At 59.0% G+C, this 25,107-nt stretch overlaps 1 protein-coding gene across 1 annotated transcript in view; it reads left to right on the plus strand.

Moving 5' to 3' along the window:
* AGRN (agrin) overlaps positions 1-25,107 on the plus strand; it is a 128,014-nt gene that overhangs the window by 51,992 nt on the left and 50,915 nt on the right. The window contains exon 4 of the mRNA XM_059829912.1: positions 11,357-11,404. Coding sequence (XP_059685895.1) covers positions 11,357-11,404 — 48 coding nt within the window. The remainder of the gene's footprint in view (positions 1-11,356; positions 11,405-25,107) is intronic.

The raw sequence follows: 25,107 nt of genomic DNA on the forward strand, positions 1-25,107 counted from the left end.
GTTGCTGAAGGGTGTCATTCATTGTCTGGAAGCTCTCTGGTGACAGCTGCTTTCTCAGTGGGACAGTATCCAGAGTGCCAGGGATACATGCTAATTTTAGCCTGCTGGGTGTTTGCTCCAGAAATGAGCTGTAGGTTTGTTTCATCATCTGTTTTCTAGTGTTTTTTCCTATTTGCACCCCCCTGATGTTGTCATATCCTTGGGGAACTCTGCAACACCAGCTGATCCTCACGCCCCCTTGCAGATGAGCAAGTTTACATCAGCTTGCAAAGCAACTGGTGTGTGTTTGGAAGAGGGTTGGCAGAAGTCACATCTTACAGCTCAGCCAACTCAATCAGCGCACAGAGAGGCTGAAGGCTTGGATGATTCACTCTCAGCCGCTCCAGTAGTCAGGCAAGGCTCTTCCTCTGGTGGAGGGAGTTGTTTCTGTCTCAGGGAAACAGTAGCTGCAGGACAACGTAAGTTCAGGGCAGACTGTAGCCCCTGGGGTGTTTGAAAGGTGTGTTTGTCCGCCAGCAAGGGGGAGGCTTCCCTTCCTCGTCGCCCTCGAGGTGCTCTAATGTCACTTTGGTCACAACAACCCCATGCAATGCTACAGGCTTGGGGATGAGTGGCTGGAAAGCTGCCCGGCAGAAAAGGACCTGGGGGTGCTGGTTGACAGCCGGCTGAACATGAGCCAGCAGTGTGCCCAGGTGGCCAAGAAGGCCAACGGCATCCTGGCCTGTATCAGAAATGGTGTGGCAGCAGGAGTAGGGGGGGGATCGTGCCCCTGGACTCGGCGCTGGTGAGGCCGCACCTCGAATCCTGTGTTCAGTTTTGGGCCCCTCACTCCAAGAAGGACATTGAGGTGCTGGAGCGTGTCCAGAGAAGGGCGACGGAGCTGGTGAGGGGTCTGGAGCACAAGTCTGATGAGGAGCGGCTGAGGGAGCTGGGGGTGTTCAGTCTGGAGAAGAGGGGGCTGAGGGGAGACCTCATCGCTCTCTCCAACTGCCTGAAAGGGGGTTGTGGGGAGGGGGGTGTTGGTCTCTTCTCCCAAGTGACAAGCGACAGGACAAGAGGGAATGGCCTCAAGTTGCGCCAGGGGAGGTTCAGGCTGGATATTAGGAAAAATGTCTTTCCTGAGAGAGCGGTGAAGCACTGGCAGAGGCTGCCCAGGGAGGTGGTGGAGTCACCATCGCTGGAGGGGTTCAGGGAACGTGTGGCCGTGGCACTGCGGGACATGGTTTAGTGGGCATGGTGGGGTTGGGTTGGTGGTTGGACTTGATGATCTTACAGGTCTTTTCCAACCTTAGTGATTCGGTGATGATCCCCTCCGTGCCACGTCAGCGGGGATGCTATGGGCTCGGCTCAGCCGGCGTTTCTCGCGGCGCGGGTTGGCGAGAGCGGCAGGTGGCGGTGTGAGCCCGCCCGAGGAGCCGCGGCTGCAGGCGGACAGCCTGGCCACAGCTCGGGGGGCACCTCCAGGCTGTGCGGCAGCAGGGTTGGGGCCGCAGTGCTGCCCGCACCCCGCACCGGACACCCTCGGAGTATCGGGAGGATGCGGGGGGACAGGCTCGAGGGGCCTTTGTCTCAGCATCGCCCTGGCTCGCCTCTCTCCAGCCTGGGTGCTGTTCTCAGTGTCGCTCCTGAATGCAAGTCCTGCAGCGGGCGGCTGTCCTGACAGCGCAGCGAGCCAGCAGGCACCGTGGTTCTCCTGGGGACCACGGAGGAGGGAGGCAGTGGCCGCTGACGGCGTGAAATCCCTAGCAAGGTGCCTTGCTCTGGACAGTCCCCTTGGGCTGTGGGTGCAAGCCCGGCTGCCTCATTTGGGGTCTGCAAGCTGGGCTCGCAGGGAGCGAGGAGTCGGGGCCAGGAGCGCGGGTGCCAGCAGGAGCCCAGCAGTTCGTGTGCGCAGCGGTTTACCCTTGCAAAGGCAGAGGATGACAGGGCTGGGCAAAGAGTGCTTGGGGTCCTCGGCTGGAACAGCGGGGAGCTGTGTGGCTTAGTGCTGAGATGCATCACCTCCCTCCCCTGGGTTGCTTTTTGCTTTGCTTTGTGTTCGCTTTTGGGCAGTGGTCCTGTACTTCTAGACCCGGACACCGAGTTCTGTGTGCAAACCTTGTTTTATTTTTTCTTTTTTTTAAGGGGGGAGGCAGAGACATCGTAAAACACATTCACCGTTGCATATGGGTGGCTAGGTGGAAGAGGTATGGGCTTTGTGCGGTGCGTGTGGGGGAACATGTGTTAATGGCGGGGCCGTCTTGCAGTTGCAATGCAGCATGTGCACAGGCTGTGGCGTGCAGACCACCAGCTCAGAGAAGGGTCTGCAGTACCGGTGGAGGGTGAGCTGTATTCCCTGGGGCGCATGCGTGTGGCCCACTCCAGTGCTCCATGCTCAGGCATCCCTAAGCATGTCTAAAAGGCAGCTGCATGGTCCAGTGTCGCATGGTAGTAGGGGGCTGTTTCAGGACAAAGTCATTAAGTGGGGAAACACCCCCCTCTTCAGAGGAGGAAGCCAGGCACCCCTTGTCCAGCACCGCCTGGCACGGCTGTTTATTAGGAACGGTGTGAATTAACACCCCTTTCCACTCCCAGCACACACGCCAACCTAGCCGCAAGGCTGGCTACCCCAGCCCCATCTCCCGCACCCGCTCCCCCGTCTCCCATTGATAGGCTTTAAAAGCTCTTTATTTCCAAGCGGTGCTCAGCAGGAGTCAAGCTGAGTCCTGCCAAGTGTTAAATGAAATAATTAAAATCCCCACTTTCTCCCCCTCCTGCTCCTTTCTCTGTAATGCTGGTAATTAGCCTGTAAAACTGCAGGAGGGGATGGGGAAGGGAGAATGTGCAAACGCCTTCTGCAGGCTTCTTCCTCCTCCTCTTCGCCCTCCCCGGAGGAAGCACAAAATGGCTCTCTAGGCATTGGGTGCTGTCAGATAAATCCCAATTAGCTCCCTGCCAAACAGGATTAGTGAGAAGGGAGCCAGGTGGGGAATCAGCCTGGCAACAGCAGGAGCTGGGGGCTTCTACAAGGGCTCTGGCTCCGGCTCCGTGAGGAGGGAGAGATTGACAGCTGTCAGATCCCAAAGTGGCACTGATTTTTGGTGTCGCAGGCTGGTATCCAGCATCTGGTAGGCAGAAATGGGGAGGTGAAGGAAATGAAACGGGTGTCTCCTGCTGGTGTTATCTCTTCCCAAGTAACTGGTGGCTTGAGGGTGTGGGGTCCCACCAGATGCCTGTGAGCCCCCTCCATCTGAGGTCAGTGCAGAGATGCAGGGCAGCGTGTGTGGGTCGTGCTGCTCCCAGCGCTGATGTGCCGGGGCCTGCCCAGACCCCGGGATGGAGTACGTGTCTCCTGCCAGCTCTGTGTTTTGGAAGCAAGAGGATAAAACTCCCGTCCTGCCACGCTGAGGACACCCAGCTGCACCCAGCCCAGCCCCTTCTGCCCGTCTGCTGCATTTTGGCAGCAGCTGTGACATCCTCACTGTGAAAGCCCAGAAATAAACCCATTAATGGCACCAGGCTTTAAACTGGCTGGTGACCACATGGATGCCTTAATGCACTGAACACTTTCATTTAGAAAACTGGGCAGAGGGGAATATGGATGAGCTCAAAGATAATGCTTTCTTGCCCGTAGCAGAGGAATAGCAGCTGTGTCTGAGGGTGTTAAATTGGCCCGCTGTCCCCCGTCCCTCCCTCTTCTTTCCTGGCAGATGTGGTGACTTTCTGCCTCTTGCACCCTGCTGTGGCTGGCCCTCCTCCGAACGCCTGCAGCCTTAGCCAGGCTGCTTCCAGTCCCGAGGAGGAGGAAAGGGAGAAATGCCCTCGGCGCAGGTGCGTGCTGTTGCTCAGAGCCGGGATGATGAGCAGCGGATGGACTGCTCTGGAGCCTCGGCGTGGCTGAGGGACGAGTCCCCTCTGCCTGGGGCTGAGCAGGTTGGGCTGTCCCAGTGCAGACTGAGCCAGACACAGAGGTACTGGGGGACGATGACTGAGCTGTCCCTATGTCTTGGGTGCTTTTGGCTCGTGCACAGCCACCTCTTTCCACGTCAGACCGGCCTGGAGCTGGTGGTGTGCATTCAGTGCTGCTGGGCTCGCTGGCCAGCTCTTCCGAGCTGCTCGCTTCTGAGCCAAAGGCGGCTTTTACGCGCTCTTTTGCCTTGTCAGGTCTTGCTGTATTTTCCTGCCTGGTCCTTGGTGCGCTGGTGTCAGGAGTGTAAAGGGAAGGGCTGAGTGTGCGTGGTAGGCACGGTTGGCAGAGGGAGCGGGTGGGAGAGCGGCTGTCCCTGCGTGCTGTAGCTGACGCGAAAGGATGCAGGCATTTGTGAAATGCCGTAGCTGTACAGGGGTGTCTATGTGCAGCCAGCTCTGGGGAGAGGGGGGGATAACAGACAAAAACGACAGCCCACATGGATGGACCAGGCAATTGTGATGTCTCTTCATGGAAAATGGCTCTTCTGATTCTAACGTCTCATCTGAAAGACTCGCAAGGGGTAAAGGTGCAAGTGTTTGTCTTTCCTAAGAGGGTGATGAGCCGATGTGCCCATACTTGGAGTTTGAACCTGCCTCCTCCAGGACACAAAGGCTGTTCAGAATCCAGCCAGGGCTGCCCCTAAAAGTGGCCCCTAAATGGCTGGAGGGGACAGACAGAGTCCTTGCAGACCTGGGAAGAAAGGGAGGACTGTGTGGTGGCTGATTTGCATGTGTAAACATGCACACAGGAGGATGCAAATGTCCTCGCTTCCCTTTGGGGATTTTTTTCTTTCTTTATTCGAAGCCAAGCCTTTGGCCTTAGCCCGCATGTGCTGGGATTGCTGGGGGAGCATGGCTCTGAAGCTCTACGTGGTGGGGGGGATGTGTGGAGCAGGCCAGGAAGGGAGAAGGGTGCTGCTGGGCCAGCGTCGGCATCCCAGTGCCCTGGTGAAGGCATCGGGCAGGAGTTTGGCACCTGTGTCCCAGGGCAGAGCAGAAGGATGCAGGACCAGGCCAAGCCGGCCACACGGTGACCAAGCGAAGGAGAGGGCCAGGGCACTCTGCTCGCTTTTTGGGAAGGTCTTGGCTTCTTGTGTGATGCTCCAGAAATTCCCAGGGGGCTGCGATAGCTGGGGAGGGTACTGGAAATGGGGCAGCAGTGGCAGGGACTTGAGTTTACCCATTGAGGGAAAAATACTGTGTTTGAGGGGTGGGGTCTCTGTGTGCGGTGAGGTTAGGGATCTCCGTCTGGTAGCCAGGGCTCTCCCACTTGCTCAGCCAGTCCTCATGCCTCATCCCTGGTGAAGGGAGGGGTGTTGTGCCATGTCCCAGGAGGCAGCTCTGTGGCCTCTGGTGCTGGCTGAGGAGCCCTTTTCCACCTGGCTCGTCAGCACTCTCCCTGGCAGAGGGCTTTGCTTGTGAGGGGGCTCCCGAGATGGGTTCCTCGCAGGGGTCTGCTTGGGAGAGATGGCTTGGCAGAGTGTTTCCCACTGAGCCCTCATAGCACTTGGGCTCTCAGGGGCTCTTTGCAGCCCCCTGCGTGTGTCGGGAGGAGAATGGTTCCTGGGGTGCGTGCCGATCTGCCTCGCTGCTCGGACGTGAGGCCATCAGGCGCCGTGGTTGTGTGGGCTCTCCTCCTGGCAGGGTGGTTAGGATGCAGCCCGTACCTCTCAGCAAGCTGGGATCATGTTCTGCGAGTCCCCAGGGAGGGGAGGGAGCGATGCAGGTTTAAAGAGGAGCAATGTCTGGAATGTGACTTGGGTTTCTTTCCTCCCTTCTCCATTTTTTCTTCTTCCCTGTACTACTCTTGGCAAGTTGCACCTGGAGTGCTGGGATGCCCGGGATGCTCCCAGCCCATGTCTCCAGCTGAGAGGAGCAGCATGGCTTTGTGGTGTGGCTGTAGGGCAGCTTGTGCTAATCCCACAAGGAGACCCTGCAACCTGCCCGGTGCCAGAGATGCCCTGCTAAAGGACCACCCAGTCTCCCCTGCATCTCCCCGCTGGAGGGGAGAGTGGGTGGGTTCAGCCTTAGTGTTTGTGTCCCTCGGGCTCCAGGTGAATTGCCAAGAGGAGGGAGGGAGGGGCACAGCAAGGCAAGAGCAGACTGGGGCTGGGAGGGGTATGTGCTGCCAGCGAGGGCTATTCTCCCATCTCAAGTTGTTGTTGCTTTTTGAAGGAGTGGGTGGTGGGAATGGTGCTGTCCAGCCAGCTGGGCACCCCCCCAGGAAGAGAGGGCTGTGCAGCCCCCGCAGCCGCAGTCGCTGGCAGAGCAGCTGGAGCTGTCTCCCGTGGAGCCGTGGCACCCGGCCGTGCCAGTGGGAGAGGAGAGCGCTGCCAAGCAGTGGGGCAGTGCCGCGGCCCGGGCCTGTGTGGTGGCTGCCGGGAGGAAGCCATGCTTCCCTTCCTAGCTGCAGCAGCTGCCCGGTCGGTGCCGAGCAGGGGGAGATGGGAGGAACTTAAAGCAACTTCTCTGTAATGAGCTTCCCAGTTTGACCACAGCAGGGGTTACCTGCTGCCATGTCTCCACGGTGCTCATCTTGCCCTACGAGCATGGGATGGGTGTTTGACTCCTTCCTTGCCTTGCACATGACACAGCGGGGTACAGACAGCCCCTCTGGGAGACAGAGGAGGCTGCAAGAGTCCTCCTGTCCCATGGCTTGGATGATAAACCAGCTTCTGAAACTGCAGGGCAGTGTATAGTCAGCCCAGACTTGTGTTCAGGTGGCTCTGTAACCGCAGGGCCTTCCTCTCACAGAGTTTTGTTCATAGTCTCCAGAGCTGTTTTCTTCCTCCATGGTGAGGAAGAGCTCTGCCTGTTTGCTAAGGACCATGGTGCCGTAGAAATGAGGTGGCAGGTCACGGTGCTCTAGAAAGTGTGGTACCGTGGGCAGGGAAACAGCTTGCTGAGAGCTGTGTCTTTTGCCAGGGACACTGTCTTGCTAGAGATGGGGCTTCAGCCTGGAGAGGTGCTATGGGAAAGCAAGTACGGAGTGGAGCTTGTCTCGTGAGCACCAGCTACCACTGCCTTTGGGAGTGCTCGGGCTGCAGCGGGACTGTCCTGCTCTGCTGTTTGCTTTTGCCCGGTTGCTGGACCTTCACTCAAGCAACTGGCTCTTGGCCCTGACCTTCCTCTGGCTTTCAGCCCAGTTCTCCTCTTGGCAGCTTTCCTGTCCTTGCTGGCAGTGTCCTGCCCAAGGAAAGCGGTGCCCAGAGGCTTCTGACTGCCCGAGGGCCAGAGTGCCCAGGCAGGCAAGGAAGGGAGCAGCACTGCTTGACCCTGCGTCTGTGTCCCAGCACCTCTTTTCTCCCCTCCGTGCCCTCCTCCCCCTGGTCCAGCCGGTGTGCTGGCAGTGCCAGCATGGACCCCCAGCAGTAGCGGGTTCCAGCTCCCGCGGGGTCCCTGCGGCCGCAGCCTGGTCCCGCTCCCCGGGCAGTTGTGGTGGGGCTGCACCCAGTGCCTCGGGGCGTGCTGGGGTGTGCAGGTGTGCCTCCCTCCCGCTAGAATGAACGTCCTGGAGAACAGTAACTAGGGGCTGCTCCTGCTCCTTGCCTGGCTCTGCTGCCGCTGCTCTCCCTGGGGGTCTCGGCCCCCTCCGGGAGCCCCGCGCGGGGACGATGCTGGGGAAGACGTGAGGACTTCTCTCCGCTTCTCAGCGTCTCGGGCGGGCGAAGGGGCAGTCGCGGCGGGGAGAGGGGCTTCGCCCCCCGCGCTCCCCCCGGCGGGGCGGCCCCCAGGCAGGCGCTGGTGGCTGCGCGGCGGGGGCCGGAGCTCCGCCGCGGCCCCGTCCCGGTGCCGTCCCCCCGCCCTGCCCGCACACGGCTCCCGGCTCCCCCGGGACCTCGCCGCCTCCCGCCCTTTGTCTGCGCCGCGCCCGCCCCGCTCGCCTTCGCCTCCCCTTTGTTGGCCGCCGGAGCGCTCGGGAGGGGCTCGCTCCCCCCCCCCCCCCCCCCAGCGCTTGCCGGGGGTCTCCCCACGGCGCCCGGAGCCGAGGGGGCGGGCGCGGAGCCCCGCTGCCGACGGGGGGGGGACGGACGCCGGCCCCCGCGGGGCAGAGGAGCGGGCGGGGAAACTTCAGGGCGTGGGGCGGGCGCTCCCGCGGTCGCTGGGGCTCGGGCTGCTCCCCTCGTTGCTCTGTTGTCTGATGCTGCGCGGCCCTTTCACCGCGCGTGGGGCCAACCTCGGGCGCCGGAATTGGGTCTCCGAGCTCACGCTGCACGCCCACCCCCCCCCAGCCGGGGCGGCCGCCGCTCCCCATCGCTGTCGCCCGCGTCCGTGCCGCCTCTCCATGCCGGGCTCCGCGGGGAGCTGGAACCTCTCCGGGAAGGACTGGCATGTCACAGCGGCGTGAGGAGGGGAGCTGGCCTGCCCCGGCCGCCGCCGTGGCGGTGAGGGTGCCCGCGCCGGGCAGCGTTGCTCTCCGCTGGCGAGGTCTGCGAGGGGGCAGCCCCCCGGGGGGGGGAGCGGAGCTGCGGCCCCGTCTCGCTCAGCCGAGGGCTGGGAGGGTGCCGGGGAGCTGGCGGCCGGCTCGCCTGAGGAGGGGCGGCGGCGAGGGAGCGCTGTGCAGCGGCTGCCCTGGAGGAAACCGGAGCCGAGCGGGGATGGACGTGCAGCGGCTGTGAAGGGGAAGCGCCTGTCCTCGCCCGGGGCGTGGGCCAACTGAGCGGCACCCTTGGGCTGCTCCCAGCGCCCGGCTGCGGGGACCTGCCCCGGAGGGTCGGGAGCGGGGGAGCGTGGCAGTGCCTGCCCCGGAGGAGACGCGTGGACGCGGGAGGAAGCTCAGCGTTGCCGGAGCAAGGCTGGCGCAGAGCCTGAGCGGGGAGCCGAGAGGCAGCCGCACGCCGCCGGGGCGGTGAGACCTCTCCTCCCGTCCCCGCCGAGAGGATACGGACGGTGCCGAGGCTGCGAGCCCGAGAGGAGGGGGTCCCATGCTGGCACCCCTCGAGCGTGTCTGTCCCAGCCCTGCTCTCGGGAGCCGTCGCCTGTTGGTGCTGTTCCCATGCTGGCAGCAGCTTGTCCCCGTCCCGGTGGGCTTGGCGGCAGAACTTGAGCTCTCAGCACTTTTGCCTGGGGTTGTTTAGTTTGCTTTCTGCAGGCAGGTGTGGATTGACACCTCCCGGGCTGGAAGAGGGATTGCTGAGCACTGGACTGTGGGTGTCCCTCCGGAGCGGGCTCGGACCTGACCCCTAGGCTGTGCCTCTGAGATGGCAGATGTGGGGACAAACTCTTGCTCCTGAAGGTGCCCCCGCCCGCCCTGCCCTCCTGCGAGCGGAGGATGGGAACCTCTGGGAAAACTTAGGTCTTGCGGCTGCTGAAGACAACCGGGGAAGGGAGGAAGAGGGATCCATGTGAGCCTTGTGGCTGCTCTGCCTTGGATGGGTCGGCAGCGGGTTGAGCTTTGGCCCGCAGCGTGACGGCCGAGCATGACGGCTTGCCAGTACCCCATGGCGCCGGGGGCCTTGGAGCGGGACCGGATGTACCAGCACAAGGTCTCCTTGGTGGTGCGGTATTTCATGATCCCGTGCAACATCTGCCTCATCCTCCTGGCCACCTCGACGCTGGGATTTGCCGTGCTGCTCTTCCTCAACAACTGTAGGTGTTCCCGGGCGCGTGGGAGGAGCAGGGAGGGGAGAGGCAGGAGTTAGGTCAGCCGGCGTGCTGGTGCTCCGGCACAGGGGCAGCCCTCCCAGCGCCATGCTCCTGGGCGCTCGTGGCTTGCCTGCTGCTCTCTGGGGGAGAAACTGGGGAGGGAGACAGCCCGCTCCGCAGCTCTGCCCCGCTTTTCCCTGAGATGATGTTGGCCCAGAACTGCGGAGCGGAGCTGCGAAGGTGGGCGTGCGTGGGCCAGCCCCAGCTCCCCACTCTGCACGGTGCGCTCGTGCTCTCAGCTGCGCCAGCACCCTCCGTGTCCTGTGTCCCTTCCACCCCCCCACCCATCCCCGAATACTCCCAACCTGGTGCTTGAAGTGTGGGTGCGGGTGATGCTCCTGGGGGGAAGGCAGTCAGTCCGTTTACGAGGGTGGGGATCTCAGCAGGGCTGTTTCGGGGGTGAGGGGTGAAAGATGGGCTCCTGCAAGTCCTGCCCTGGCCAGCGGCTTCTGCTGCTCCCTTGTTACAAACTGCTGAACCCTCGGGGCCCTGTTACTATATGCCATGGGTGGGAGATGTGTCTCCTAGGCTGCTCCAGGATCCCTGCTCTCTATCCGCTCTCTTGCTCTGAAGAATCAGTAGAGGGTTGAGGCAAGACGGAGGAGTTTTCCCGGCAGTTACGTTGTTGATCTGATCCCTGGTGTGGCTGAAAAGATCACACACTTGGATGTGGGTACATCCACAAATTGCCAGCTGCTTTAGGCACTGTGCTCTGTTGCCTCATCCTTGCGCAGGTGCTCACCCTCCCAACGCCTGGCGTTCTCCAGGCGCAGCCTGTGAAGGAGTACTCCATCACGCAGCGGTGTCTTTGACCTCCTTGATGCTGGAAAGTGCCAAACACCCGCTGTGAGAAAAACCTTTAGAGGGCAGGCAAATCCTCCAGCCAAGCTTTGGGATGCACTGCTTCCCCTGGTGTGTGTGTGGTTAGAAAAAAGCTGTATAAAACTGTAAAACACACAAATGCATTTAAAAAGCACCGGCGGGAGCAGGGCCTGGGCGATGGTAGGGAAAGAGCCTGGCTGCTAAGGCGTGGTGGGCCCTCTGCCACAGCCTGGCTTTGCTGCCCTGGGCACATCACTTAAGAGAGAGCAGAGCACAGTTTGGCTTTACAGCATTTCCCACGCAGGATGGCAGGGTCTGTGGAGCTAACTGCCTGAGTGGAACTCTTCTCGCCCCCCCGCTTCATCAAGGGTTACCCAAATGTAGACGGCTGGCTGGCGGCGAGGCTGTGCCGCTTTGCTCTGGGACCTGCGGTAGTGTCTGTGGAGCTTTCACCTTCTGCTGCCCCAGGCTACCCCTTTCTCCCACCTTTGCCTTCTTGCCCCGGGGGCTGCAGCGTTCCCCACTGCTGTCCCACTCAACCCAAATGACGTGGTGAGTCAGTGGCCAGGTGGATGCGTGTGTGAGGGGTGATAGACAGCGCGATTTGCATCGCAGCCCTGGTGAAATGGCACACAGCGGGCTGAGGCAAGCCCCAGCCTGCCAGGCAGAAGCAGGCTGCTGCCAGATCCCAAGCCAGAGGTGCTCCATCGATACAGGTGGGAGAGCCAGGGCTCCTGTTCCTGCTGCTCTCTTCTCTCTGCAGGACCTCCTGTACATTCCCTGGGAGTCGGTGCCTGCTTGTGCGGGGCATGTGTGCTGAAGGAATGAATTGCTGGTCCAAAAGCTGCTGGGGAGCTGTGGGCAGAGATCTTTGGGGGGAGGAGAAGAGAGTCTGCAAAAAGGAACTGCTGATAGCCCTGTGTTTTTTGTTTCTTTGCAGACAAGCCCAACAGTTATTTTACTCAGACGCCGCCAACGCCGCGAGATGGTAAGTACAGCGTCGCTTGCTGGAGCTCGGTTCCTGTGCTCAGGATGCACTTGAGAGCAGACGACTTGAGCCTCTCACGCTTCCCGCAGCTGCCGGTGGAGCAGCGCCTCCTGACCCAGTGATCTATTTTGCAGCTCACTGGCTGCTCTCTGCGCCCGGAGCAGTACTGCATCGCGCCCGCGCCCTGCCCTCGCCCCTGCCCTGGGGATGCAGGAGCATGGCCCTCCGGGGCGAGGAGAGAGGACGGAACGACTGTCCCTCCTTGCTCCCTGGGAGGCACAGCAGCCGTTTCTCTGCAGAGGGTTTCCCGGGCGGCTGTGGTGGAGGTGGGGAAGGGCTGGAAAGGGAGATGGGATCTTCCGTGTGCTCTAGCAGTTTGCAGAGCTTTACTGGTTCATCTGCTGAGGCCGTGGAAGGGAGGGAGCTGGAGAAAGGGACCTTATCCTTAAAAGCAGCAGTGTTGAATCGAGTGGCTATTCTGTGTTTGTCCCCAAGGGTCTTCCTGGATGTTGGCAAAAGGAGGGGGGAAGCAGAAGGAGGTCCAGAAGGGCTTGCTGCTCTGCAAGCACAGAGCAAAAAAAATGCCAAAGCAAATGTCATGTGTGCCTATGCTATGTGGCAGAGTCGCAGGTGAGGGAAGGACCATGAGAAAGCGACGGGCTGTTAGCATGAGGAAATAGCCCGAAACAGTGTTCTGCCACCCTTGGTCCCTCCAGTTTTTTGGTGTAGCATCGGAGCAACCCAGGGGAGGACAGTGAGGGAGGTGACTAGTTTCAGCTTGTGGGGCCCGGAGCTCAAGGCTGCATCTCGCCGTGGCCTGGGCAGCCGACGTCCCCCCCCGCCACCCCCCAGCCTGCCCTGAGAGCAGGCGTGGGCCAAGGGGGTGGGACACCTCTTCAGGGGAGCGATGTGGACACGGTGCTTCCCTGGGACCCTCCGCTGCCTTAGCAGGTCTTGGTCTTGCTGGGAAAGGACTGGAGTGAGTTGTGCTGGCTCATGGCAGCAGGAGGTTAAATGAGCACAAAGCAGGTAGGAATCTCTCCAGCGCAAGTACGTGGGACGTGGGCTGAGCAGCTCAGGGAGAGGTGATTTTTGAGGCTAGCAGAGGTTGTTGAGATGCTGTTGGCTGTTCATTAAATTACTGCTTCTGCTGCGCAGCCAAAGTTGAATCATCCCAGCCCATCCAGTCTTGGATTAGCCAGCTACTAACAATGTATAAATGCTACCAAAATAAATCTCTTGGGCTTGTGCTCCAGCTGGCAAAAGGTTTCAGCTTTTACCAGCATCAAGAGCAAAATGGAAGCTGGTGTTCACCCTGACATCAGGTATCTCCACTGCCTTGGCCAGAAAGGGTGTGGGCATGTAAATTCTGGGGGACTGCAACGCAGCCCTCCTTCCTTTCCCGTCCTTGCTGGGGTCCCACAGGTTTCTGATTCTGTGCTCCCCTAACAATTCCCTCCCCACCTCCAAATTTTCACCTTGCCAGTCATGAGGCAGTACGGTGCTTTCTTCGTCCTCTTCCAGAGTTGTTGGTCCCTCCCTGGCAGAGCGGGTGGGACAGCACCTGGGTTTCCTACGGACTTGCATTTTCCCTGGATCTGTGGCACTCACCTATGGATTGTTTCTCACCTATGGATTTCCCCGGTGTCTGATGAGCGGTGTACTCACCAGCACCTCACACCTTTTCTCTGGGCTTACTAAAGCCTTCTGGTTTCACAGACCTGTAGGAACTTTGGTTTTTGAGGCCGTGCTGTTATCAGTCAATGGCTTTAAAAGCTGTTGGATGCAGGCAGGCAAGCACATGCTCAGATAGTGTCATCAGAGGAGCTTTGTTTTCTCTGAAAACCAGGCTTAAAATGCTCTGCTTTCTGCTGGCAGGCTGTTCAGTCACCTTCCCCAGCCTCCCTAGTTTCACGTGCGCAGATAAGAACCCAGCAGAAAACAGCAGCCAATTAATAACACGTTTCTTTCTTTCTTTCTTTCTTTCCTTCACTGAAGGGGGTGGGGAAGGAGGCGGGGGAGAAACGGATGCTAGATAAAATGTGATTAATCTATAATTGGACCAGAGAAGACATCTAAAGCAAAAATAAAAACGAACGTAGGTGTAGCTCCTAGCTTAGGGCTCCAAAATATTAGCAGCCCAGCCCATCCAGATGACATACTCCAAAAGATCTCTGGTCCCTACAGGAGATGGAAAACTACCACCCTTGGTGGGTTGCCAAACGAGGAGCCTCCTTTTGCAAGTCTAATACGGTGCAAATGCCTCGCGTTGCCTTTGGGAAGCGTTCCTGGGCAGGGGGGAGCAAGGGGCATGGGGAAGAGGTCCCTCCTGGGGTGAAGGGGCTGGTCCCTGCTGCTTCTGCTGCGCTGGAGGGACTGGTGGCGTTCATCGCCTGGGGCTGGCTTGGAGAGGTGGCTCTGGTTCTGTGTATAGTCCCCGGGCTTAGACGGGGCCGTGCTTGTACTTGGGACTGCTGGGATTTGGCTGAGGTTTGCTGGGCGAAGGCCATGGTTCTCCTGTCCTAGGCTTGCTCTCAGCGTGGCTTTGGTGGGACAAGGTGCTAGCGAGAGCTGTGCCCGGCTGTCCGACCAGCGGGCATGTTTGGGGAGGGCTGGTCGGGGGGCCGCCGAACCCTTCTCCTTTCCCCTAACCAGCCACATTTGAGAGGGACAGGCAGGGGAGGGTCTCTGCCTCCCCGCACCGTGTTCCTTTCCCCAGGCGGTAGCTGGTGGTGTGACAAAGGCGGCGGGCGAGGATTCGGTGGGTCTCGGCAGGCGTTGTGCGCTCTGGGGCTGTGTCCCAGCACGAGAGCATGACAGTGCCACCGTCGAGCACAGCAGAGCCCCTCAATTGCCTCTTCTCCACCGAGGCTCCTTGAGGACTGTCACCTCTTTATATTCTGGGCCAGATCCTCATCTTCTACAAGTCTGCGCAGCTCTGTGGTGAGCAGTGGGTTGCCACCAGCTGGCAGCCTGCGCCGCGAGCCAACAGATCTCTGCCCACCAGTACCGGCTGAGGATCTGCAACTTGGTATTTCTATCTAGAAACCCTGCTCCTGGAAGGTTTGCTGTGATCCTTTTCCCTTCCAAACGGTGGTGCAAAGCTAGGCAGAAATCACCATCCGCCCTGGCAATGTCAGACCTCAGTTTTTGTCTGAAGGAAGGGGCTTCCCGCACCTCGGGCATGGTTTCTGCAAAGACCCTGTCCTGCATACAGAAGAGGTGCTGCAAGCCGCGACCGCTTCCCTGGGGCTCCGGCGCTGCTGGAGGTGGAAGGCTTTGCCAGCCAGCTGGGGGGGTCTCTAATTAGCACTCGTGTGCCGTTTATCTTTTCTGTTTCTTCCAATACCACTTTCTACCCTAGAAAACTCTTCAGCCACACATTGATTTATAGAGTGGTCTCTGCTTCATTTTGGAACAAGCCCATTAATGCTGTTAACTCACTGCTTTCTCCCAGATCTCCCGTGCAGCTGGGCAGGGGATTGTTAAGCTCTATCAGGTCTTAAGCCTGGCTTTCTTACATGCAGTGCTCTATGGAGGCTGTTGCCTTTTCCCCAGCTGAGGGACTGGCCCGTGGCATCCAAGCTGGCTAATTCTTCTCCTTTCTCGGCAGCGGTAGGCAGGAGCCGGGGAGTGTCTGCGCGGGGAGCTGGAGAGGGTGGATGTTGGCTCAGCTGCGGCCCCCCCGGGGCAGGAGTGCTCTGTTGGGGGGGTTGGCAGGTGCGGTGCGGGGGGCAGGCAGGGTGGGCTGTGCCTTCCAGCATCCCTTGGGGGGAAATAAATGATGGGGGAGGATTTGGAGGGTACCTCCTCCCCTCTCCTTGTTCCTGCAGCATCTGTGATGAGAGGTTTGAGTTCTGTTTGTTTGCAGCATCCCTTGGTGGAGTCGCGTGCGGGAGGCAAGATTGGTTTTGTTGTTAGCTCTGCGGAGGGCAGGGAGAACAGTAAACCCTCTCGGAACTGGGAAGCCAGGCTGGTGAGAGCTGGGCTGGCTGCTCAGGTGGATCAATAGGATGAGGTACCAGGCTCTTGGGGTCAGCTCCCCGTCATCCCTCTCTTCCTGCCACCCTCCTCTCCTGGGTGCTCTGCAGGGGTGCGGAAAGCCCTCTCGATTGGGGTACTTGTTAGGGAGGTCTGCGTGGAGTACGATGGCACGGCCGACAGCAGACAGCTCCGGAGTCGAGAGCAGCAAGTGGGTCACAAAGCTGTCCTGCTCACATGGGAGCTGGGGGAGGAGAGCAGAGCTCTGCCTCGCTGGTGGCAGTTTTGGCTCTGACCGTGCCTGCGCACACGCTCCGCTCCCGTTCCTGGTGTGGGCAAGGCTCCTGCCTGTTCCCCGGTGCGAGCAGAGGCGAGGGGCTGAGAGCGGAGCAATGCAGGGTGAGCTGCAGCTGGGGCATCCTGGGCAGGGTCCAGGCAGTGCCCTCCACCCGTGCCGCTCTCCCAGCCCTGCTAGGGAGAAGGAAGCCCTCTTGATGCGGCACAGGCTTGAGCAGCCTGTTCAGCCCCTTCCGCTATCACCAGCGCTTTGGTCTGGCAGGTTTGGGTTTCTTGCTGGCCCCAGCAGCTTTCTGGATCAAGTGCAGAAGTGCGTCCTGATCTCAGAGCTACAACTTACTTCAGCCTGTCTCAAGCAAGGATCCTTTGTGGACGGGGAGAGTCACGATAGCTCGCCAGGGTGATGGGAGCCAGCCCTTTTGCTGGCATCCGTGCACCTTTGCAGATGTGTCAACGGCACCAGCCAGCTGTGGGTCCTGCCTCTGCTGGGTTTGGAAACGTCCGAGAAGGCTGAGAGGGCTGGACACCCGTTTCCTTAGGGCGCGCATGGATAGAGTGATGCTGGCCCAACTCGTCACACCAGGGCAAGGGAGCAGCGCTCAACGCTTGTTTATGGGTGCATAAAAGCAGAAGTGACGCATGAGATGAGGATGTCTGAGAAATTAAATATTGGAAAAATGCTTTCTTGTGCCTGGCAGCCCCATAAATTTGGGGTTTGCAGAACTGGTCCAGGCATGGGGTTAGGCAGAGAAAATGCTGGTGCAGGTGGCTTTTCAAGTCAGCATAGGAAATCGGTTAGCAGATTAATCCTACAATGCTCTCAGTCCTGGGCCTTGTCTTTCACTTGGCTGCTGGATGCCCTCTCCTCAGCACCCTGTTACGGCTTTGCCCCATCAAGTCCAGCTCCCTTTCCCCTCCGGCGGCTCCCTCTCCAGACAGCATCCCCTCTGCCATGAAGAGAGAGACAGCCACCTGCAGCGTGGCAAGGACTGGTTCCCCGCGTCCCTGCTGCTGGCCCTCTCTGCCTTCATGGGGTGCGAGTGGGGCCGTGTGTTAACGGAGCATCTGATCTGTGCCAGGGGGCTGTTAGGAAATACTCCCCACCTGTAGACGATGAGTTTGGGCAGACTGAGTGTTACCTTGGCTCTGCCGAGGCAGCAAGAGAGCCTGGAGGGTGCGTGTGCCTTGCCACCTGGCAAAGGGGACTATTCTGCTGGGAACAGTCAAGTGGTGCGAGGAAGTGGTGTTTCACGACCTCTCTGCTCTCTTCCAGCCCTGTGTTGGCAGCTGAGGAGGGGATGCCCAGGCGTGGGGAGGCAGCGTGCAGGGAGAGGCTTCACCTGGCTGCGCAGGGCTGTGGTGCTCTACGGCACGGAGTACTGGTTGCGCCTGAGCAGCAGCCACGTATCGGAGGTCCTGGTCTTGCTCCTCCTGTTCGATACTTCTTCAGGAGAAGATGGTGCTTCGTTTTATTTGGTTGTTTAATTAACATCCCGTAATTGTGATGAACAGCTTCCTCTGGCCAGTAACTTATCGGCACAGATGTAGCGAGGGGGAAATAATTGCTTTGGGCTTTAGAAGTCACGTAAGGTGCTTACCTCCCCTTGCCTGCTCTGCTTAGTTATGCATGCTGCCCACAGCCTACCTGCAGCCCTACAGTTAAACCTTGCAGTATGTTGGCGGGGAGAGGGCTGGGTCTGGCCCAGACCTCGGGAGATGTGTGTGCTGTGTACCCTCCTCCTGCTGCCAAATTCACGCTGAGCCCTTCCTTCTCCAGTCCCTGTTGGAGAGAATACTGGGAGGCAGCCTTGGGCTTTTAGTTTTTCAAAGGAGCCAGGTGGCTCTCCCGTCAGCTCTGCGCCTGCTCAGGGGGACAGGGGAGGGGACACTCGGCTGCCCTGGGAAGAGAGCCATGAAAATATAACTTAAACCACAAGCTCTTCAATTTTGTTCCCTTTGTGCATGGCAGTACTGGAACACCCTGCTGGCTTTGGCTGCTAAACCCAGCCTATTTCTCTTTTGACACAAGCCAATATAAGACTTGGATGCTGCAGAATGAATTCATAGCACAGGCTTCGTGGCAGGGCTGATCTCAGTTAGTAGAATGGAAAGGTATTGTAGACCTGTCTTTTTTTTGTCTGCCCACAGATGCATTTTGCAGCCCCTGGTCTTTTCTGACCACCCCACACTCTCTTCCATTTGCACCCGTGCTTTTCCTGGCCCCAGCCCTCTCCCACACGTGCGGTTTGAAATGTTGGGAGCTGACTTGCAGCAGCAGGAATGGGGAAAGCAATCCGCTCCAGCAGTAATCCATCTTGCTACGGCCTTGGGCCGTGGTGTCCACCCGTGTCAGCTCCCCACCTAGCAAATGCTGATGGACAATGGGGCTGACGTTAAGCCTTGCTGGTGCTCCTTGCAGGCCCACAGTGGCTGCTGGGCTGCCGTGACCTCTCCTCTCTGTGTCGAGAAGTGGAACAGGCGTGTGTGGGGAAGGGGTGCTCCATGGAGGCACGTGTGTTTGCGGCACGGGCAGCCCCAGGGCCACGGCAGCTCAGTGGAGACACTCCCCTTCTTGCTTGTGCTGTCAGTGTTCCCGTCACAAGCCCCGTTATGCTGAGGAACGACTCCTTTGCCGAGGCCACGTGCGGAGAAGCGTGGTGGGGAGCAGGAGGAGGTTTGCACCCCCTGCCCGAATGCCTCGTGCCCCGCCACGTGGCAGCGGGGTAGCCTGTCCCGAGGCAGATGCGCAGAGCCCAGCCGGCTGCTGGCTCCAGCAGCGTGAGCGGTGGCAGTGTTTCTGCACCTCTGGCCGTGCCAGCCGGTGGGTGGCTGGGCCGAGGCTGGCGTTGCTGAGCGAGGAGGGACTCGGAGCGTCGGAGCGTGGCGGGAAGTCTTGTCACACATCACGGAACAGAAAAAAATTACTCTCTCTGTGCAAGGTGAAATTTTTGTACCAGGCTTTTCAGCAGCTGCTGCCTTTTAATTACATAGTGCCTACTCCTTCTCTAAGACTTTGCCGCAGCACAGATGAAACGTTAACCTCCTGCACTGCTGGTACAGCGCTTGCACCCGCTGCCTCTTTGGGCATGGGGGTGACCCGGGGTGCTCTTCTGTTTGCCCCAGGATCCTGGGCAAATCATCCCTCCAGGGTGAAGCTGGCCCTCCCCACGCTGTCCCAGGGGCTCCTGCACTGAAGTCACCGTGGTTACGTCTTTGGCTTCCCCTTCCTTTTTTCTTGCTCACATTCACACCCTGTGGCAGCGAGGCAACAGCTCGGGAGCGAGGACCGGAGTCTGCTTGCGGAGCTTCATCCCCATGCCCTCACTCCACGGCCCAGCCTGGCTTTCTTGCCTGCTGCCCCCGTGGGAGCGATGGCTTCCCTGCCTGGGGTCCGCGTCCTGAGCACCGCAGCGAAGTGTGCTTCAGCCGAACCAGCTCAGACTGCTTCAGGGTTGCTCTGGAGAGAGAAGAGATGCTAAACATAGCTCTTCAAAAGCTGAGCGGTAGATAAGGTAGCAGCAGTTATTAGACACCACTTTTGATCTCTTGAGAGCATTTTCTTCTCCATTTACAGTGAGGTTTGAGCTTTCTCTTGGGGATCAATTTATGCACTTTCATGTTACGTGACTTAAGTGTTAGAGGAGGAGTAGATGGGAGAACTGCTAAGGTGTTCCTGGTTTTCCCTGTATCAGGTCCTCGCTAAAGCTGCAGATCGCCAAGCTTGCCTCACTTGCCCCACATCTCTGCCTCACATCTCCCAAGACTATCCTTCTGGCGGTGTGACATTTGTCTCACTTTGTCTTCTCTTCCACTTGGCCGTGTCATGCTGAAGTTGGTGCGCGACACTTTTCAGAGAGAGCTAGTGGATCACTACCAGCTCCCGAGTTAGCTCGCTGCAAATACTGCCTGGTGCTGTGGCGTGCCAGAGGCTTTCTTGCCAAGTGAACGTATTTTTTGTAGGAAGGTGCCCCGAGGTCGCAGTGACACAAGGAGTCTCGCTGTCGTGCCGTGGGAGGCAGCGTGCAGCCGAGGGGAAGCCGGGCTTAGCACAGACCTTGTGGCTTAGGGATGCAGTCGCTACGTTTAATACTCCGTATGAAGTGCAGAAGGGAGAGCAAAGGACAGCAGGAGACGTGAAGCTGGCTGAGACCCCCAGGGTATGAGCAAGCTCCTTGCAAAGAGCGTGAGTAGACCTTGCAGAGTGCCCGGCGGGCTGGGGCCTGGGAAAGGTCGGCGAAGCGCGGTGTGCCGGCTTTGCCGACCGTGCAGCTGAACGCTGGCTTTGGACCTGCTGCGGCTGGGGAGGAGCCGTCTTTCCCTCCAGGCGCCCAGAGACTGCTGCAGCCCTCCTTCCCTTGCTGAGCTCTCTAATCTCCCCGATTTGTAAACACTCTGTTTTGCAGAGCGTGGCCTCTGCAGGCAGGTGGGAGCAGGTTAAAACAATCCAAGTATTTTTGTCTTGCCCGTGCCTCCTTCCCTCGCGTGGGCTATGTACGGGCTGCCATCCCATCTGGGTGCACTCTTTGTGTGCGCTGAGCTTTGGGTGTTCTGCTGCGGCGTGGCTCCTCGGGGCGGATTCCTGCGCGTGGCCGCTTGCTCTGTGGCGAGGCTGGGGGGATCCGCGTGCGCTGGGGTGTGCAGGCAGGGCAGCGGGAGCCTGCTGCTGAGGCAGCCTTCTCGCTTGCATCCCAGTTTCCAAACTGCTCCTCTCTGATGGAGGCTGATGAATTCTTCCAGTGATTAGGAGCCATGACAGTCTGCTCAGAGCCACTCTCACGGGGGGCTCATGACAGATTAATGAGAGGGTCTTCTAAGATGATGTTTGATTTGCAAGAGTGACTTTGATGTTTCAGACTCAAGAACACGCTGCTTTCAACTCCTCCCTGCTCCACCCTGCCCTGCCCGCCCCCGGCACCGCCTTCGCCTTGCTCATTACCATCTCTCTGCCTTCAGCACATGATTTTGCTTTTAGATCTTCCAACTGAAAAGCTTCTTTCCTTGCAGCCCACCCCTCCTGACCCCCAGTTATAGACCGTGTAGTCAGCTCTCCTCCCGCTCCTCCCTTGTCTGCCTTGGCCCGTGCTGCCAGCATCGCCAGTGTCAGCCCTGCGAGGGGACGGGCTGCAGTGGTGACAACTCTGCTGCTGCTGCTCACAGCTTAGTTTTCAGTTGTGGTGGCTTTTAGAAGTGAAGAGTTTTTTCAGGCAGCTGGGCTGTAAAGGATTATGGCTGGTGATGGCCACGTTTCTGGGCTCCCCCTTGCTGCCTCCCCGTGTGATACAGGAGCACAGAGTGTGTTTGGGGGTGCTGAACTACCACACTGTGGTCTCAGGAGGAGATAATGTGGTTTTCCAGAGATCTCTGTCATGTGTAGAGCTCTGCAAGCAGGATCCTTGGAGAGCTTAGGGTGTCACAGAGGCTCCCAAACTGGATGGTGGATGCCTACCATTCTCTCAGCTTCTTAAGGACTTTCCATCGTTAGAACACGTCGGCTCGAAAACTTTAAGTGGTTTGAGGACTTGCTCTGGAGAGGTTCTTGTGGCCTTGGGGACCACAGATTTGCAGCTGCAGTGTAGCTCAGCTCCGTGGTTAAAGTGTGGAAATAAAGATGTGCACAGTAAAGGTGAGCGAGGAGGGGTGCCGCCTTCCCCATCCCCTTTGGTACCTGGCGGGCTGTATGCAGGGGTGCTGGCAGTGCCTTTAGCCAGCGTTTGCCCCTGCCCTGCTGCTGCTCCGGGAGGCTGACTGCAGCTTTCCCGACCCACGTCAACAGCATTGCATGAAGACACTGTCCCGTGTCATAGGCAGCGACAGGGCACGAAGTGGGTGAAGATGGGGCAAAACTGGGGTTTGAGGACATGGGGCTAGCGTGCCCCTAATGCTGCTCTTGCTGTGCCAGGGGTAGGGGCTCTAAGCAAAAGTGCCTGGGTTAAGTGGCGTGGTGTTAATGACATGCGATCTGACGGCTCTCTGTTTCTTTCCCGGGAGAGCCGGTGCCGATTTCGGCACGGCTGGGGAGGTGCCGAGCGGTGTTTAGCCGGGACTGTGGCGTGGATGCCCCGGCTCCGCTGCCAGTGCCCGCGTGTGGCTCTCCCAGCCCTGCAGCGGAGACCTTTGAGCAGGGCAGGCAGCTCCTTCTCCCTTACCGAGCAAGCCCTGGCTGATGCGATTAATATTGATGGCAGGGAGGGTGGGCCCGGGAAGAGGAGTAAATGTGCACAGGCGAGAGGCTCGGCTGGAGCGCCAGCCTAATCGGTCTCCATGGCAACGGGTACCTCGCGCTCATGCAGAATTAATGCTGTCCTTCGCTGACAGACACACGCGGCTCCATCCCCAGGGCCCTGTGCTCCCCTCTGCCCTTTTGGCACAAGGAATCCCCAAAAGCGGCTCAACCCTGCTCTTTGCTGGCTTCCCCTGCCTTTTGCACCAGCCGTGTCCTTACGTATCGGATGGCAGCCGGGCAGGCTTGCTTCGGCTGTCGTGGTGGGGTCTTGACCCTTCTCCAGAAGGAAGGCTCGACCTTGGCCCCCGGGGTTTATCGCGCGCATGCCCTCGCCCTTTGCTATTAGGCGTGCTTGCTTGCTTGCTTACCTCTCTTGTGCTTTTTGTCTTCTGGCTGAGGAACCGTCGGTGGCAGACTGCTCAGCAAGCCCGTCAGCCCGCTGGGGGCTGTCCAGCGTGCTCGGTGGCTTCTTGCCTGCTCCGTGACGGTGGCTTCTCCTCTCTAACATAGGTATTTAACAGTCACTGCTGCGAGGTGGGATTTGAGACAGGGCAAGTCACTAGGGTGGCCCACTAGTGACCTCTGAGCCTTGGGGACCAGGTGTGGAAGGTGGGTGCACGTCAGCTCAGTGTCCGTCAGTGTGCGTTAGGGATTGAAAAGAGGTATTTGAGCATCACAGCTTGTTCCCTCTCAGCCAGTTCAGCCTAGCCAGTTCGGGGCTGCTCCCCACTTTGTATTCCCCAGTCCTGTCTGCTTTAAATGCTTTAGCAGGGGAGCACCCACCGCTTTCCAGAGAGGGAGAGTTTTTAATCCAATAGCGTTAGATTAAAAGGCAGCCACCTTGCACATTTGGCACGGGCATCCTCATTCTTTAATTTCAGGCTCTTCCTGTGAACAAGAATACCCAGTGCCAGCGGTTCAGCTCCCAGCGGGTTCCCAGAGGTGCAGGTTGCCCTAACCTTCCTGGGCGGGCTGCGGGGAAGTGTCTTTCTCTCTCCTTCTCCCGCCCACAGCCCTTGCTGCAGGGATTTGTGGCTGCATCTGTCCGGAGCATGGCAGTGTGGCTCTCGTGCGTTGTTAGCCTTCCCTCTTTCCTACCCCTCTCCCCTCACTGGAGACACTTTAAGCCATGAAAGCAGGTATAGCCCACCCTCCTACCTCGCACCCGCGAGCTGTAATCAAGTTTCTGGCTGTGCTTTTCTGATTGTTTTTCTCGGCCCTTTCGGAGAAGGGATGGACTCCCCTGGGATCTGGAGCAGGTCCAGGCTGGCAAACACACGTTCTGCCTTCAGCCTGGCCGGGGAGAGGGGAGCTGCCAGGAATAGCCTGCGCGTTTTCCCGGCGTCCCCCTCCTCTGTAGGTCTTCAGGGCTCTCTTCCTCCTCCTCCTCCCTTGGCAAGATTCTTGCCGAGGAGAAGGCTTTGGTCCTGGGGGGGAGGAACCGTGTGCCCACCAGAGCCCCTCTCCGGTGCTCCTCTCGGTGGCCTGGCTGCATGGCCGGGCGCTGCCGGGGAGCGCGGGGCGGGACGGCAGGCACGTGCTGCAGAGGGCCTGGCAGGGTGCAATAAGCAATCAGCAAGCGTCTCCAGCAGCATTTTTTTCTTTTCTGTACAGTGGAAAAGAGCAATTTTGACTTTACATTTATGATTATTGTTATTAAGGTGGAGAAACATTTCAATGTGAATGCTGGGGGCTTATTAGATAGAGCTCTTCACCTCAAGATCTCAAAGCACTTGACAAAGCCAGCTTGTTATTAATCCCTACTACTTATATTGAGCTATTTACCTACTGACATTGGGGGTTTGGTGATTATTATTATCATCCGCATTTTTTGCGAACGGGAGAACCAAGGCGCAGAACTGGATGGGGAGTTGAAGCTGGAAGCTCTCAAGCTGGAAGCTGCTCTCCACCCTCCCTGCCTGCAGCCGGCTTCCGTCTCCCTGCTGCCTGTCCTCACTGCTCCGGTCCGGGAGGCTCGGAAGAAGGCTGGGATGGATTGAGAAGCTCACCCAAGGGCTCTACCTGGAGCACTTGGTGCAAACTGCAGTGTGGCTAGAACTGGCAGCTGGGAGAGAGGTGGAGGTCCATGCAACTTGAAGCCTTGGCTGCTGCGGTTTTTAGCGTGCAGGGGACTGAAGAAGGGCACAGTGCAAGCCTGCGTGTTGGGGGGGGAGAGAGGGGGTTGCTGAGGCACAGAGCAAGCCCTTTGCTCACACATATTGTCACGGGCTCTCTCTTGGCAGAATAGTCTTGCCAGCTCTGGCCCGGGGGTGCTCCAGGATGGGCCAGTATACATGTGTGTGCTGTGCAGCATCTTTGTTTTGCCCAGTCTCATGGGCCCAGCTCAAGCAGGGCCTTTACTTCAACAGCAGTCTTCTCCCGAGCTGCCTGCAGCCTCTTCCCCGCATCTCTCTGCGGAGCGGAGCCACGTGCAGCTCGTAGCCATTCTCACGGTAGCTCTGGCCCTCCCCGTTGGCCACAGCAGAGCCGTCCTATTCTCAGCTGTCCTTCTAGCCATTCTCATGGTGGCTCTGGACCTCCCCGTTGGCCACAGAAGAGCCGTCTTATTCTCAGCTGTCCTTCCAGCCGTTTTTGGCATCTGCAGGCACTGTTGGACGTGAGGAGGTGGAGCTGGTGCCATCTGCCCTGGCAGCTACTCGTGGAGTAGCAGCCACCTGTGCCCGCGCAGCCTGCTCGGGGAAATGCTGAGCTGAGCCTTGGCAGGGGCTTCCTGGGTAATGAAGCATCCCGCTCCCTCCCTGGTGCTAATTAGGGGCTGCCTGAGGAGGTGTCATGGATGGGGTGGGAGGCTTGGATCTGAACCGGTGCCGTTACCCTTGGTGCAATGGGTAGTCGTTCTGTCTGCGGGAGCAGCTCGGTTCTGATGAATGCCAGCAGCTCTGGGCCTGGACTGCAGTAAGAAGCGCTCTGCAACCCTGGCTCTCGCTCTTCCCAGCCCAGTTTCAGCTGCCAGCGTCGATAGGCTCCCAGAGGCTCCTCTCAGCTTGTCATCTCTCTCCTTTCCCCTTTTTTTCACTCATGGTTCATTGATGCAGGCGTCCCACCCTGGCTTCCTGTGCGTCGGTCCAGAGAAGCACTGGCAGACCGGGAAAGGCGTTTCCATAGGTGGCTTCTGCCGCTCGCTTGCTGTGCCTGGCTGATGTCCCTGCCTGCTGCCTTGTGGGAGGAGCCATCCCCTCTT

The sequence above is a fragment of the Gavia stellata genome, chromosome 27 (assembly GCF_030936135.1).
Source record: "Gavia stellata isolate bGavSte3 chromosome 27, bGavSte3.hap2, whole genome shotgun sequence".
NCBI lineage: Eukaryota > Metazoa > Chordata > Aves > Gaviiformes > Gaviidae > Gavia > Gavia stellata.